Genomic DNA, 16,004 nt, shown 5'->3' with positions numbered 1-16,004 from the left:
AAACACAAATGTTCAGGATGTAAAGGAGTTATGAGACCGGATGGAGAATGATCAGACTGAATATGCCAGTTTAAAAAGATGTGTGGTGTGCATGTGTGCGTGTGTGTGCGTGTGTGTGCGTGTGTGTGTGCGTGTGTGTGCGTGTGTGTGTGTGTGTGGGGGGGGGTGTCAGCAATATAGCCCCAGACCAATATATGGAGCACATTTAACAAGCAAACACAGCAGCAGAATGTCCCAGAAAGATATCACATCATGCTCAAGTTGACATGAGAAGAGACTCAAACTGCTCTCAGTGTAAATATGAATGAAAAGCTATTTTAAGAAAACCATTCAAACAGCTGTTCACATTAAAAGTAGACAATCTGCTCTCTATCTACTCCACATTTATCAACTTCATTTAACAGGCTGCTTTTCTCATTTGAGGGATAACATGCAAACAATTGTAACACGTGTAAATACTCTGAGAAAAGTCCGCAGCAGTAGACTTTTATCAAATGACCACAGGAGGGCCACTGATGATCTCACTAAGTATGATACTGTGACTGTGGAAGAACAAAGGTTTTGATGAATGTTCCTGCAGTAGTGCTGCACTTCTTCCTGCTCCTGATGGCTGCAGGTGTTTCATACCTGTCATACCGATCTCACATTTTTGGATATATATAACAGGGTGATTCACTAACAAAGACCAATGTTGAAGAAAGATATTGATTTAGAACAGTTTATTGAACTACGCAGGCCAGAGATAGAAGTAATAAGTGAAGTTGGATGATGGGACGATTGAGGGTGGATAGATGAAGGGGTGAAGGTTAGGGTGGAGAGATGGAGGTAAGAGATGTGGGAGGGGGTAAATGTAGATGGATGAATGGATGTATGTAAGGGTCAGGAGGTGAATTGAAGGACGATGGACTTGTGTCAGCTGATTTAGGTACAACGTGAGAAAAACCAGATGGGTGGAGACTCTGGGTGGGGGGGCCGTCTCCTCAGTTCTGTCTGTTTGGACACCTGTGGTTCCTCTATTTAGACAAAGAGAGAAGTGAAGAAACACAGAGGAGTTTGGGGGGGGGGGGGGGAAATCAGCATCAGAGGAATAGGAGTGATTAAGGCATGCTTACATACGTATGAAAAGGAAATGGGTTGTGTTTGAGGCATGCTCTATGTTCCTGAACCACGTTTCAAAAACTATATTTAGAGTGAAGTTCAGATTTGAGTGAAAGAAAAAAAAAGAGTTTAGCTTATCTGTTCCTCTATAATGCAAACGTATCTTTTGTTCTTTTTGTATCTGTCCATCGGTCTAACCTGCAGCCTCCTGAGTGTTCACCCTGTACGGTCTGTATTGTCTCTCTCTGATCCTCTACAGAGCGTATGTTGACCTGACTATCTCAACTACAAAAGCACGTTCAATAGCAGCTCTGCACTAACAGGAAGCGGTAACAGTGGTTTGAACTTTCTTCCACTTTAACATTCAGTGTTTTCTTATCTGTGATCTGAAGAACAACAAACATTTGTGTATGAAGAAAAAACTCTATAATTCACTGTAATGCAGACGGTAGCTCACATAAAAAAATTCCTTCCTACCACAGTGAGTTCATGGCTGAGATATTATTCAGGTTAAAGGAAAGAAACAGACGAACAGAAATAAAGTTCCATTAAAAAAACAACCCATGTGCCCATGAGTTGTTGTCTGTGTCTGGGTTTAAATCAGCCTCTCAAGGGCCATCCAGAGGTCTACAGAGAATTTCAGATCTGACATTTCTGACAGTCTCAAAAATGTTGCAGAGTACAAGAACATCAGTCAGGGACACTTAAATTTTCCATAATTTTTCCATCATTATTATACATTCAGTTTATACATTTTCTGCCATTTGAAAACATCTAGTATAGATTACATTATTTTCTTTTAGAATATTTTAATTTTTCTCTGTTTAAATTACAAAAAACATTCAGTCAGAGCTGGATGAGTTGCGGTAATTGCAGAAAATGCAATTAAAAACAAAAATAATTAATTCTTATGTTGAAATTACTCTTTGTGCAAGGTAGAGAATATTGTTGTCTTTATTATAATATTAAGGTATATAACTAAATTTCAAGTTTTATATTTAGAATCATTACTGCCATGGTACTTTAATGGTTTCATGAGAATGACCCACATATTGTGTTGGATATTGGACCAAAGTTTTAACCCCTTAGTAAAAAAAAAAGAAAAGAAAAGAAACTTCTCTCATTGATGTCTGGGTAAATATGTCCTCACTACTTTCATGAATTCACAAATGCAAATCTGGGGAGAGAATTCCAGTGGAAAATAGATTTTTTAGGAACAAAAACAGATACCAGTAAACCATGGCTAAAAGTGATGGAGACCTTCATGCACAAATCCAGCTTCTCTCACCATAAGAATAACATATATATATTTGTTATTGCTTCTGTGACAACCCAATTTCACACTAACTGTCTGCCTGCCTGTCCTTACATCTGTCTAACTGAGGGAAGACTAAAAACGTTTTATTGTAATTGTAGAACTTTGAGATTTTTGTTCAAATGTAAAGTGTGTTATAAAATAGATGTATTGTTAATATTTATTAAAACATGAGCTAAATCCTGTTAACAGTAAGAATTCATGTGAGCAGACATTGTTTGTGGTATGATGTCAGTAGTTTGGATACATCTGCAGTGTTAAAAAGCTTTCCATCAGATTCAAACGCACACAGACACTGTCTCTTTTAGTTTTCACTGTGATTCTGCACATGAAAACTGACAATAAAGCATATTTCAATGAGGTGTATTTTATTCAGAAAGGACTCATGGTAGTCTGGGCTGTGTGTAATTTTATGAACAGTGTTGTACTACTCACTCTGACCGAAGGGGTTTGTTTCACCTTCATCCTCCTCTTGTTGTCTGCTTCCCTCTGGTGTTCATGATGATCAGCTGCAACAAACACAGTGAGGGATGTATGGATACACACCGGGGTGATAATAAAGAAGCCTCTACTCTGGAGAAGGCAACACTCATTACATTGTCACAAAGCAGACTAAAGAAACTTTGTAATGGTAAAAAAAAAATCTTGTTAGAAAAAGGTTTGATGTCCTCTCCTGCCATCGACACATTCAAACTTCACTGACACACAGGAAACTTCTTTGAAAGGTTTATTACAAAACGCAAGACAATACATGTCCACTGGATTTATTCTATTGGCAAACACAATACAATGACGAACAACTTTCTATCTGGGGGTGAAGCTTTGCGGGAACCACAAACCAAACAGAAAACAAAGCAACACAACGTGGATCAAAAAAGATAACTGTGGACAAAAAGAGGAGAACAGCATCTTTAAGGCCCAAAACTGAGAGAACACAAACCGGAAGGATGAAGAGCAGGAGGGACGAGGAGGGACTTGTTTCTCATTTTTTCAGGAGGTTCATAGTGCGGACACACACTTATAAATAGGTAACATTAAATTAAGTCAAATCCAATTCACACAGTAAAATGTTATTCACAAACTCAAAGCGTTGCTGCTGTTAAGACATTTTGACAAGCAGGAAAAAAACGTGAGGGGTCGTATTTTGGCTGATTCTGTTCCAACTGTGAGGAAATAAAGCTGGTCCAAGTCACAGGATTGATCCTTCAGTTCCCATCACAGATCCAGACTTTTACTGTCATGTTGCCTAAGGGCAAATATATCACAAATTTAACATTTTAGAAACAACTTTTGAGTGTTTGTGCCTGCAAACTTGTCAAACAGCTGATAGAGATAACGTTTTTGAAGTGTCCATGTTGGTCCAGCGGGATGCCTGACGAGTCCAGATTTGTTTTTAATCTACAAAATGTGTCACATCTCACTTTCAGTTTTTGGAAACCGCTTGTTGTTTTTTCATCAACTCTTAGAATTCAATAAATTATTATTATTGTCGATAATAAGAAATGTCTAAATAATTTAGCCAAACCACCCCACCCCACCCAAAAGAGTCTACTTTGTAAGAACAGATGGTTTAATTTTAATTTTTGTTAAGATGTTTTTTTAGTTTGAGTAAGTGCAACAACAACAAAAAAGCTTGACAGCAAAAGAGCTGTCACATCGTGTGATGTTTGTGACATAATGAAGCGTTGTTGACAATGAGGATGTTGAACGATAAAGGTATTGGTGGTGGTGCTGCTACGATATCGAGGACAGCTAAGCCTGACTAGGTGCTCTCTTGTTTTCTTTATTTAACTGGTCAATCACATTTAAATACTATTTATATTTATATATTACAACATTGTTCCAAATTCATAAATAAGAAGTGCAGTTTCTCTTTGACCTCCACAAAACCATCTGTTGGTACGTGACAAATCCAAACGTCAAACGCTGCAGATCAGTCATCAACCAAACAGCTGGAAAAACTATAAATATGGCTGACTAGCTGCAGGTTATAGTCTTCATGCAAATGTTAATGTGTAGAAACGCCAGGTCAAACCAATCAGCTCGTCCGCTTCCATTTCACATTTTCAACCTTACAAAATATCAAAACTATTAAATTTTTAACCAATCAGAACAGTGCATCAGAAAGAACTTTAGCCAATCAAAATCACTCTATTAAAAAAAGCCACAAAGGAACTGGGGAAGTCACATACATGAAGACCAGCAGAGGCGTCTCTAGTCTGAGAAGAATTGGTCGTGAACCAGATCAGACCAGTACAGACGTTTACTAACAACAAAGGTGTCTCCAACTTTTTAAATTATTATTTATATTTTTTAGAATTACTATCGATGCAGAAAAATATGGGAGGGTCTGAGGGTCAGATTGATTAGTCCATCTCCTGTAAATGTCTCTGAAACAATTTGGCTAATCCATCAATCTTAGATTATTTTAATATTTTTCAGTCAATTAAATGGATGTTGGTTTTGGGATGAAAAAATAAAGACAAATTAAACATTACCAGCAGTTCTATTTGATTACATGGAATCAGCTAAGTAATGCAGAATAAATCAAAATCAACTTTTTTTTTATTTGGTGATCGTAATCTTGAAGTTTTAGACCAACAAATTAAACCTTAAACGATGATGAGGTGTTATTTTCCAGATAAGATACATATCTTAATTCTGACAGTTATCAGATTTATTGGTGTCTTCTCTGTAAGATGACACATTTATTGTAGTGAGAGACTGTACTGTGAAACACTAAGCTCCATAGAGAGAGCAACACTTTGATTTGAATGCTTTGAGGCATCTGATGTTTTTCTCTTTAAGGGCTTGTTTGGTCATCATTCTACGATGGTGATAAGCTTTGAACATTAGTTTGGAGCTTTCTGCAGTTTTGTTGCTAATAAACATCTTGGAAAATTCAAACTGACTTTCCTCAGTCTCAATCACTTCTACTCGAAACGCAATCTACAGGTTTTACTGTTGTTATTTTTGTGGAGACTTCATTTCCCATAATGCTCTTTGTGCTGACTTCTGACTGTCAGCAACCAGATTAACATGTCACGGACCTGATTGCAGGTGGATAAAAGGTTGACTCTGATACACAGAAGCTCCGAGCTCTCCCCCATGCTGGCTGATGGGAAATGGAGTGTAGAGAGGGAAGAATGAAAGCAAACAGGTCTGTGTGCAACCTAAAAGTCATGGGGGGGGGCGGCAGGGCAGGGCAGGGCAGGGCAGGGGGTTAACACTTTAAATCGAGCCCATCCTTTAGAGCAATTATTGAATGGTCAGTAATGGCCTTGTATGAATATGACCTTATATGGAGATCCCTTCGCCATATGACCATATATGGATGTCCTGCTGATATCTACACAAGCGAAGAATCAACCAGTTCCAGTCACAGAAACCTAGCTAAACAAACTGCCATGAGCATCCCAGAATCTATTCCAAACTGGTCCAAAACTGGTGGAGAACTTGCCCAGAACCTTTTCAAACTTAAACTCTACCAGAACTGCTCCCAAACGAGTCCAGAACCAGTCAGTGCTGATTCAGAACAAACCAGAAATGGTCCAGAACAGGGCCAATCCCTGTCCAGAACCAGGTGATGTCACTCAGAGTCGGACTCCAGCGGAGCAGTCTCGTCTAAGACCACTCTCTTCCGGCGCTTTACAGCCGCAGCCCGAGCCCTCTGCTCTTCCTCCAGATGAGCCTTCTTGTGGCGGGAGAAGCTGGATGAGTGCATGAAGGTCTTGTTGCAGGCGGCACAGGTGTAGGTCTTAGTCTTGGCAGTGGGAAGCCCAGACTTGACTTGAAGCTGTTTGTGGTGCTGCTGCAGCTTCCCCCCTCCAATGCCATCCACCCTGTGGGTCTGATGATGTCGCGCCAGGCTGGAGGCGTGGCTGAACCGCTTCCCGCACTGGCTGCAGCAGTGGCGACCTGTTCCACCTCCTCCTACAACCCTCTCCTCCCCCTCAGAGATGGCAGGGCCCCGTTTGCTCGCCCTGCCCCCCCGACGGCGACGATTCTTCTTGCAGAGGGTGTAGAAGTTGGGCTTGTCGCGGGAGCAGAGCTTGAGGCGGATCTTGAGGTCGGAAGAGCTCTCACCAAGGTTCTCCTTGCCAGGCGTGTAGTTGTCCAGCAGCTCCTTAACGTGGGTCACCTGGTGTTTGGACAGCTGCGTGGATGTTCTGAAGCTCATGTCACACTGGGGGCAAGCGTAGAACTTATCTCCGCCCTGACTCTGGATGATGGCGGTCGCCACATGCTGCTGCCTCTGATGCTGCCTCTTGGTCTTCCTGGCCCCAGCTTTCATAGAGTGGCGCAGTGAGGCCATGTTGGGCCCAATGGAGACATCCTTGGGGAGGCCTTTTCCTTTCTTGTGGATGAGGCGGTGGCGTGACAAGCTTGAGCTGTGGTTAAACTCCTTTCCGCAGATGTTGCAGGGGTGGATCCGCCGCTTCCCATGCAGTCGCAGGTGACTCCCCAACATCCTGATGGAACACCAAAACACAACAAATAAAAATGTACCTTCATGACACAGTGATCAAGAAAAACAGGAAAAGATGGCCTTTGAAAAGCTTATTATTCAAACCTTAAATATGTAATTCTGACACCTAGCTTTTAAAATGGGTACTGCAGTCCAAATTCAAAACTTTGGACAGCTGACTCCCCCCCCCCCCCCCCCCCCCCCCCCCAAAAAAACCTTCTTTTGCCACAAGTTTTCCAAATGGTGTTCAGATATGTCAAACAGTGACATGCAGTATTCTGCTGTCATCAGTACAGTATGCACAGCTGTTTTACAAAATGTTTCATCAAACATCACCAAATGATTTGATAATTCACCACAAACCGGCAGAATGATTTGTAAAATATTTTCAGAACTCTATCACCAATATTTTAACTTTTAGAAGCATAATAGTTTACTTTTTTTTTTTTTTTCTCTGATAAAACAGTTTTTGCATCATTAACCTGAAGACAAAGAAACAATGTTGATCGCAACTCATTAGTAAAAAGAAAATCAAGAGATTGTCTTCTTGATATTCAAATTTAATATCGGGTCCTACCCTGAAAATTTGCAGCATGTCAACCCCAACTCTCCTCTCCCAGCATTTACTCTTCACTGAAGATATTTGATATTTCCTCAATAGAAACAGGGTGTCGGTGAGGGGCTGCTAGTGGAGCTGCCAGTTACGTAAATGTATGTCGACTGATTGAATTTTTGTCAACAGATTCCTCACCATATTCAGTGTCTTTCTGTGGCAGTTGTCACAGTCTCTGCTTGGTGATTGGCTGTTAGATCTATCCACATCAAGTAAGAATGTCCAGGTTTATCCTTGTTATTGACGTAAGTTCATCACAATCCCCACTGTACATTAATCATCCAGCCCTAACTGGAAGTGCATTGGGAAAGTCTCTATAAACAGTTCCAGTTGTTCTAAACACTAGAACTATGACATGGGCAGAGAAAACCCCTTGATGTGATCATATAATCATCTGAATAAATAAAAGGAAATATTTTAGGGTTTGGTTGTTGGTCAAACAAACACAAACCACTGACTGACTGAAGTTGTTCAGTTTTAACTCATATCTCTAAACTGGTAAATACAGACCTGCTTCCTTTGAAGCTCATCCCACAATGAGGACAGGTGTAGCGTGAATCCTGGTGTGTCGGCTCTAGTGCCCGTTTGGTAGGGGGCGCTGGTCCAGTGCTCTTCCCAGTGTGGGTCTGCTGGTGGCGGTACAGGCTCGAGGCGTGACTGTAACACTTCCCACAGTAGCTGCAGCGGTACTGTCGCTCATCCGGCTCAAAGTCGGCCTGGTCCGAGTCCAACTCGCCATCAAGCCGGCTGCTCCCCGCCTCCACAAGCACCTCCTGCTCCTCTTCGGTGTCCTCCTCATCTTCATCTGAGTCTGTCTTTATCTCCACACTCTGCTCTGTCACCTCACAGGGGTACACCTCCTCATATGGAGCGAAGAAGGCTTCATCCGTCTCAATCTTAAGATGTTCAGCAGTCAGGTCTGATGGATCATCAGAGTCCTTCTTCACACAGGAGATGGTGAACTTGGAGCCGACCTCAGCCCACTTCACCACGTACTCAATGGGCTGGGTGTCCAACTCCACAGTGATGAAGTCTGCACCCAGGGCGTCCGACTCCGAAACCACCAGCTCTGTTTCAGAGTCCTCCATCCTATACCAAGTCTGGGTGGAGGGGCTGGAGATTCAGGGGAGCAGCTACAGGCCTGAAGAGGACATAAGAGAAGAAAACAAGAGAAAGAACAACGATTAGAAAAAAAGAGGAAGGAAAAAAGAAGAACAAGAAAAATTAAGATATAGACGCAGAAAATACAGGGGAGGACTTATAAGAAGAATATAAATAAGTACAACAAGAAGTGGAAGAATAACCAGAAAGATTAGAGAAGGAGGGGAAGATGTATAGAAGAGAAAGAATAAAGTAAAGAACTTGTAAGAATAATAAGAACAAGAAGAGGAAAAAAGATTTTTAAAAAAGAGGAATACAAAAAAAGAAGACAACTAAGACTTTGAAGAAGAGAGGGTGGAACGTGAAAATAGGGTAAACATGTTGTGTCAGAGGCGGCTGTGGATCAGTGGTAGAGTCAGTAGAATCGGGGGGGTTCGATCCCCAGCTCCATGCCAAAGTGACCTTGAAGACACTGAACCCCAAGTTGCTCACACTGCTGTGTCAGCTGTGTGTGAATGTGTATGAATGAGGTAATATTGATGGACACTTTACACAGCAGCCTCTGCCATCAGTGTGTGAATGTGGTGTGACTGTGTAGGTGTGAACTGCGGTGTAAAAAGCACTGAGTAGTTAGAAAACTAGAAAAGTGCTTTACAAGCTCAAGTTCATTTACCATTTACAGTGTTCTCAAAATAACTACTTCATTTGATTCTGAAACTATAAATGTTGATGCCTGAACAGGAACAGTAGAATATCTGATGCTGCACGCACTACCATCATCATAGGAGGTTATGTTTATATAAAGTACAAACCTTTGACTGATTATTTTCCTGATGATATTCTTAAAGAGATATAAGGATTCTGAACAGAGGGAAGATTTAATTTATAAAATATGCTGGTTTCTAACTGTTTTTAATGACATAAAACAATGCCAGAAGCAGAAATCTGCCCTTTGAACAGTTTATCTCTCTATCATCATCTCTACCTGCTTTAGGTCAAATCCATTCTTCAATTTCGCACAGCAGATCATCCACATACTTAAAGAATGATGAATGCAAAGCAACTATTAAACACTTTATGATTTTATTGTTTGGTCCAAATGTACACTCATGGCATAGCAGATTAAAAAAAATATTTATAACTGATCAAATACAAGGTTTTTTTCACAGATTCAGATTTCATTGGCATTCTTATTATTATTATTATTTGTCAGTGACAGCTGAAGATAGACAAGAAATGTGGGAAGAGGGAGTGGGGTAGATGTGCACCCAATGGCCGAGGCCAGGAATCAAACCAGCAATCAGTATATATATATATATACACTGAGGTCTGTGGCCTCTGAACATGGGGCGCTTGCTCATTCAACCGGTACCCTGAGGGGTCAAATGAAACTTTTAAGAGAAACTGTACTTTTAATAACTCAGAAACTGGAAAGATAGCCTTACAGTAGGACAATTTGAGACCCAAATCCCTTTCATAAATACACAATCCCCTTGGATGGTACCCTGACTTCAGCTACAGGAGCTGCATGAGAGAACACATGTTTGGACCACGAATATACGGATTCAAGAGTGATAGATCCACAGTGATGTCGACACGCCCTTAAAAGGTCTGTTTTCAGTGATGTCATGGCAACTAATAATGACAGGTGACCTCTGAACTGCTGTCAATCAACATGAAATTACATGACCATTATATAAGCTTAATAAGGTTCGAAATACAAAATCATCTTGGAACTACCACAGCAAAAAAATATATAGCTGCACTGAGGCGCTTAAATTATTTATTTTTCACGGCCAGACTAGCACGCCGAACTCCGTTCAAATAACTGCCTACTCGCCGGTAGCCCTCTGGAGAACACATAGACCTTTGTGTTTCGGCAAACTCTTCTTTTCCTCTTCAAACTATTATGCATCAAATAGATCAAGATGCATTTGATCCTTATTGAATATCGAAATAAATGACAGATGTCCACATTAGAGCCGAGTTGACTTCCCACTTAAAATCCCGGGGAGGGCGGTTGCTGGCAGGGCATCCATTACAATAGATGATATTTTATTCAAATTAAGATCTTAGTAAAGGTTATATGGAAGCCGAAATTGTAACAAGGATGATTTGTTTCGTAAAATGTCCGAACCCGTTTTTAATGTTTAATGTGTTCGCCGTTAAGGCAGAAGGATTTAAACAGTGTAGTTTTTGAGCGGAGTTCCGGGATCGGCCGGGCTCAGTGTCAGTGATGAGGAAGCAGAGGAGGGATTTACTGTCCCCGAACCTTAACTGTCAAAATAAAAGGCCAAAACGTTGTAATAAACGACGTTAACCATAACTGGCAGGGATATGTTTTGGAAATTTGGTCACTCACCGAGCTTACGGCGGGGGCACAGCGGCGTAAACGTTAGAATTTCACCGGTGGAGACGGTCACAATAAACAGGAAGCTGGGGACGTGGAAACAAAGCATTGTGGGAAAGGATTATATGGTGGCGAAGACCGGAAAAACGGTGGATAGTCTTTCAAAATAAAATAAAATAACAAAAAATTAAGTTATATGAAGGAAGGCTGAAAACCATACCAAAAATAAGCTTTAATGTTAAACACAAAGTTAAATATTATGTAAATACGGTCAATGTATTTTAACTATGAAAATAAGATACCATAAAAGTAAGATTATGATGTTGAATCTTAAAAATACTAAAATTCTAGTTTTTTAATGGACTAAGAGCCTGTGATGGTATGGTGAGTTCGAATCAACCACTTATAGAACATGCCTCTTTATAGCAAATTTGGCCTCTTGTATTTCTAAATCAGTGTAAGTGATCATTTTCAAACTACAGCAAAGTTGTTATACAGGAACAAACAGGTATTCATTTGTCTTTGGTGTGTGACACTACAAACTACTACTACTACTACACTACAAACAAGCTACTGGATGCTTTGAATTTCCCTCTGCATCAATAAAGTATCTATCTATCTATCTATCTATCTATCTATCTATCTATCTATCCTAAGGGGCCCCCTATACTACGACATAAGGTCAAAAATAAAGCAAGCCTATCCCTACAATTGCTAAAGTGGGTAGTTTCCACCTAGGTCTAGTTTCAGGTTGATGCCCACTTAAAGCTTCATTAAAGTACAAGCAAAGTTTCAGTAAGTCCTCTGTTATATCTCAGTAGAGTCACAGAGAGGTCTCAGGTACATCTCATTAAAGTCAGAGAAAAGTCTTTGTGAGCTCAAAGTAAATCTATTTGAATTAGAGAAGATAGGGGAGGATCGATTCATCCTCCTGAGAAGAACAATTAAATACAGTGATATCATCAGTTATATGACAAAATAATCTACTACTGCTACTACTAATACCATAACAGCTACAGTAACTTGTGTTCTCACTACAGATACTAGAACTGCTGCAGTTCCAGTTGTAGAGTTCCCTGATTCCACAAAGCTTCAAAAATGTCTCACTCGTCAGTCTTATGTCTGTCATTACTTCTGTGAGAATTTCACTGTTTCCACCTGCTAAAACAGTGATGACGATGATGATAACGATGATGGTGATTAACTTGCTGTCTAATTTATTTCTGAAGATAAATACGTCTTCCTTTTTCATATATTATTTTATTTAAATCATATTATTGTATTAAGTATTAATAATGTATATTAACAAAATAAAGTACACAGGTGGAACACAGAAACTGAGCAGAATGTGCATGTTTCTGATTGATCACTGTCATGTTTTGATAAAAAGTTATAACTTTTTTAAAAAACATTTTAAAATTAAAGACAATCAGAAAGGCTCCCACACACTGCCTCACTTTTTGCTGACATATTTATTTGATCATACAACGTTTCAGTCTAACTGCATGACCTTCATGGGGTAGACATTGCCGATGCACCTGTCACACATTAAGGTGTGCAGAGACATTTTCATCATTTCAATATAACAAATGAGAATTAGAGAATACACTTTCTGAAGAAGATGAAATGTGAAAAACTTGAATACTGGGTTCAAAGGTTGAAGAATATTGGTAATGTTACAAGGATATAGAATATGGTAAACAAGGAGACGAACCAAACTACATAGGTTTGTTAATGCCTGTAAACTAGTCTGTATATCTTCAGAGTGTGAGAGAGTGCCTGAGATCCAGATGGCAAAGCTTTACTAATTGGTGGGAGCTAAACTGTATAGTTGTATTCATTGCAGGGGTCCAAATGCATTATCTTTTTAATGGCTGGTAGACTAACTAGAAAGCTCTATTAACTGCTGGGGGCCACACTACATTGGTAAATTGATAACTGGAAGCTAAACTACATAACTGGATATATGGCTCGGAGCTACATTGCATTGCTTTAACGATGGAAGCTCAACTGCATAATTCAATATATGGTTGGGAGCAACACTGCATATAGCTTTCATGATAACAAGGAGCTTTGCTGCTGCCTTTAAGACAATCTGGATTTCTCTCTATATAGGCAGATATCGACAGATAATATTGCTGAGGTGTATTCTACCAACAGACCAACCAAAAAAATCTCTGCATCAACTTTTTCCGTGAGTGAAATCTAGAATTGTGCTGTTACAAATGAACATTTATTAGCAGGTTTCTGTTGTAGCTCGCTTGTGAGCATGTCAATGTCATCACATAAAGACTTGATAATATGGTGTTTGCTAACCCTTCGTTTCTCTCCAGCATCACCCTCTTGCAAAGATGGTCTCTTCTGGTTCCAGAAAACCAACATGGCCGCAGCCAGATGCCCAACTTGAGTGTTAAAAGGGGCAGTTGACAAACCAATGGATGGCTAACGTTAAGGTAGTTACCTTCATTATTTATACAGAAATGTCCAGTAAAAACTGAGGTTTTAAAATGTGATTGTATGAGTGAATGACATGAAGAGGGGAGGGGAGTCATTTGGAAAAGTCCCAAATATAAAGATCTTCTTCAAGTTTGAATGGAGCCCTGACATGGAATATTTTTGAGACATAAAAGTTCTGACTGAGAAGGTCCTAATTCAGTATCCTAAATTGATGTGCAGTAAAGTAAAGTAGGCCTGTTTGTTGTTAAACATGTGGATCTTGTTAATTGAAAAACAAAATAAAACAATAACAGGAAACATTAAAATAAGAAATTTAGAGCACAAAGGAATATAATATGAATGGAAGGTGTAAAAGATGAAGAGGAGGAGTAAAGGATAAAGAAAAACAGGAACATGAGAAGACTGAGAGGATGAAGAGCAGAGGATGACAGGGAGATGATGAAGAGAAGGTGGAGAAGATGATTAGGATGCAGAGGAGACAATACGGGATGAGGATGAATATGTGAAGAAATCAAAGTATAGATGAAGAGGATCACAAGGATGAGAAGCAGTAGATATCCGGGCCTTCTACTGAGTGACATTCTCCCTGGAAGCGGCGCGCTATGTGATAAACCTTTCCGACTTGATTTCGGTATTTCCTGAAATTGGTCTCGATGAGACTCTCGGTGGATACCTGCGTTGACTCTGGGTGGATGTCGAGTCACAGCCGATTTCCATCTAACACACACGCATACACGCGCACGCTCGCGTTCGCGCGCGCGCGCACACACACACACACACACACACACACACACACACACACACACACACACACACACACACACACACACACACACACACACACACACACACACACACACAGACCGCCAATTCAACCAGCCTCGTTTTAATCTCGCTCCAGTCACGGAGATTCCGTTCACTGCAAACACTTACGCTTCAATCCGGAACAGATGGATGAGATCTGGAGTCGGTTCTGGTTCTATCTGCTGCACCTCAGTCACATCCCAGCCGGAGAGCAGCGGCAGCCTGTCGGCTAGCAACCGCTGCAGCGACGTCCCTGATGCGGAGCGGCACGGAGCGGCAAGTCACCGGGAAGGGTGGAAGCATAGGGTGGAAGGCAAACCGCGGCCCAGATGCGGCAGGCGGCGGACCGTCCAGATCCTCTCCGTCATGTGATTGGTTGATCTGCTGCGCAGCCTTTTCGTTGCATAAAATCTGATTGGACGGCGCAATGACAACCCACACTTTACCTTAAGATGTCGCGAGGTGTCGTGAAGCTTCAGAATAACCTGTTTCTAATGGAAGGGGTACGAAATGTTTTTATTTATTTATTCTGTATTTATGACAGTAGGCTGAATTACTGGTGAACAATCCATCATTCATCACTGGAGTTACGGTATGTGTGCACAAGCTAAACGATTAGAACTCAACTAAGAATATTCTCGATTGGTATAGAACTTCTTTGAAATATCACAGATTATCTCACATACTGGAATAGAACAGAACAGAATAGAACAGGATAGAACAGAACAGAATAGAACAGGATAGGATAGAACAGAATAGAACAGGATAGGATAGAACAGAATAGAATAGAACAGGATAGGATAGAACAGAATAGAATAGAATAGAACAGGATAGAATAGAACAGGATAGAACAGGATAGAACAGAATAGAATAGAATAGAACAGGATAGGATAGAACAGAATAGAATAGAATAGAACAGGATAGAATAGAACAGGATAGGATAGAACGGAATAGAATAGAATAGAACAGGATAGAATAGAACAGGATAGGATAGAACGGAATAGAATAGAATAGAACAGGATAGAATAGAACAGAATAGAACAGAATAGAATAGAACAGAATAGAACAGGATAGAACAGAATAGAATAGAACAGGATAGAATAGAACATGATAGAATAGAACATGATAGAATAGAATAGAATAGAACAGAATAGAACAGAACAGAATAGGATAGGATAGAATATAATAGAATAGAACAGAATAGAACAGGATAGAATAGAACAGAATAGAACAGAATAGAACAGAACAGAATAGGATAGGATAGAATAGAATAGAATAGAACAGAATAGAACAGGATAGAATAGAATAGAACAGAATAGAACAGAATAGAATAGAACAGAACAGGATAGGATAGAATATAATATAATAGAACAGGATAGAATAGAATTGGAGATTTGTTTCTACAAAATCGTTGTTTTGTATGGCCTAATGAATAAAGCTTCGACTCACTTTCTACTGTCAAATGAAGTTATCATTCAGGAACTCAGATTCATGTCTAATACTTCAAGTAAACAAATGATTCAATCTATTCGTTCATTTTGGCTTCAACAAAATTAATACGTTACAGAATTTGATCTCAGTGATGTAGGCCTAACAGTGTTGTCGTGATTGTGACAAAATCTCTTTATTTTTAACTGGAACATTTAGTGAAGAGGAATAGGGTTAAATGAATAATGATAATAACAATAATAATAATAACTTTATTTATATAGCACTTATCCAAAGAAGGTTACAAAGTGCTTTACAGAATGCATTCAATCAAACTAAATAAAACGTACATTAAAAGTGCTTCACAAGA

At 39.9% G+C, this 16,004-nt stretch overlaps 1 protein-coding gene across 3 annotated transcripts; it reads right to left on the bottom strand.

Moving 5' to 3' along the window:
- Positions 1-3,126: 3,126 nt before the first annotated feature.
- LOC132975955 (zinc finger protein 135) lies at positions 3,127-14,531 on the bottom strand. 3 transcript variants are annotated; one of them, XM_061040864.1, is made up of 4 exons: positions 14,336-14,531; positions 14,076-14,119; positions 8,005-8,635; positions 3,127-6,885 (listed from the first exon to the last, which is right to left on the bottom strand). In XM_061040864.1, exons 3-4 carry the CDS (start codon positions 8,580-8,582, stop codon positions 6,003-6,005), a joined length of 1,461 nt encoding a protein of 486 aa, XP_060896847.1. In that variant the 5' UTR covers positions 8,583-8,635; positions 14,076-14,119; positions 14,336-14,531; the 3' UTR covers positions 3,127-6,002. The 3 variants fall into 3 exon arrangements, with proteins under 3 accessions (XP_060896847.1, XP_060896846.1, XP_060896845.1); XM_061040863.1 differs by lacking the exon at positions 14,076-14,119 and having other exon boundaries at positions 14,336-14,530; XM_061040862.1 differs by lacking the exons at positions 14,076-14,119; positions 14,336-14,531 and adding an exon at positions 10,958-11,121.
- Positions 14,532-16,004: the final 1,473 nt, after the last annotated feature.

This window comes from Labrus mixtus, chromosome 6 (genome assembly GCF_963584025.1).
Source record: "Labrus mixtus chromosome 6, fLabMix1.1, whole genome shotgun sequence".
NCBI classification, from domain to species: Eukaryota; Metazoa; Chordata; class Actinopteri; order Labriformes; family Labridae; genus Labrus; species Labrus mixtus.
The sequence above is the reverse complement of the archived record's forward strand: the minus strand, read 5'-3'. Positions and strand labels throughout refer to the sequence as shown.

Coding starts and splice junctions, on each gene's coding strand:
- LOC132975955 (XM_061040864.1), bottom strand. CDS start 8,582: ATGGAGGACTCTGAAACAGAGCTGGTGGTTTCGGAGTCGGACGCCCTG. Junction 6,886..8,004: donor ATGAGCTTCAAAGGAAGCAG/GTCTGTATTTAC, acceptor GTGTTCCATCAG/GATGTTGGGGAGTCACCTGC.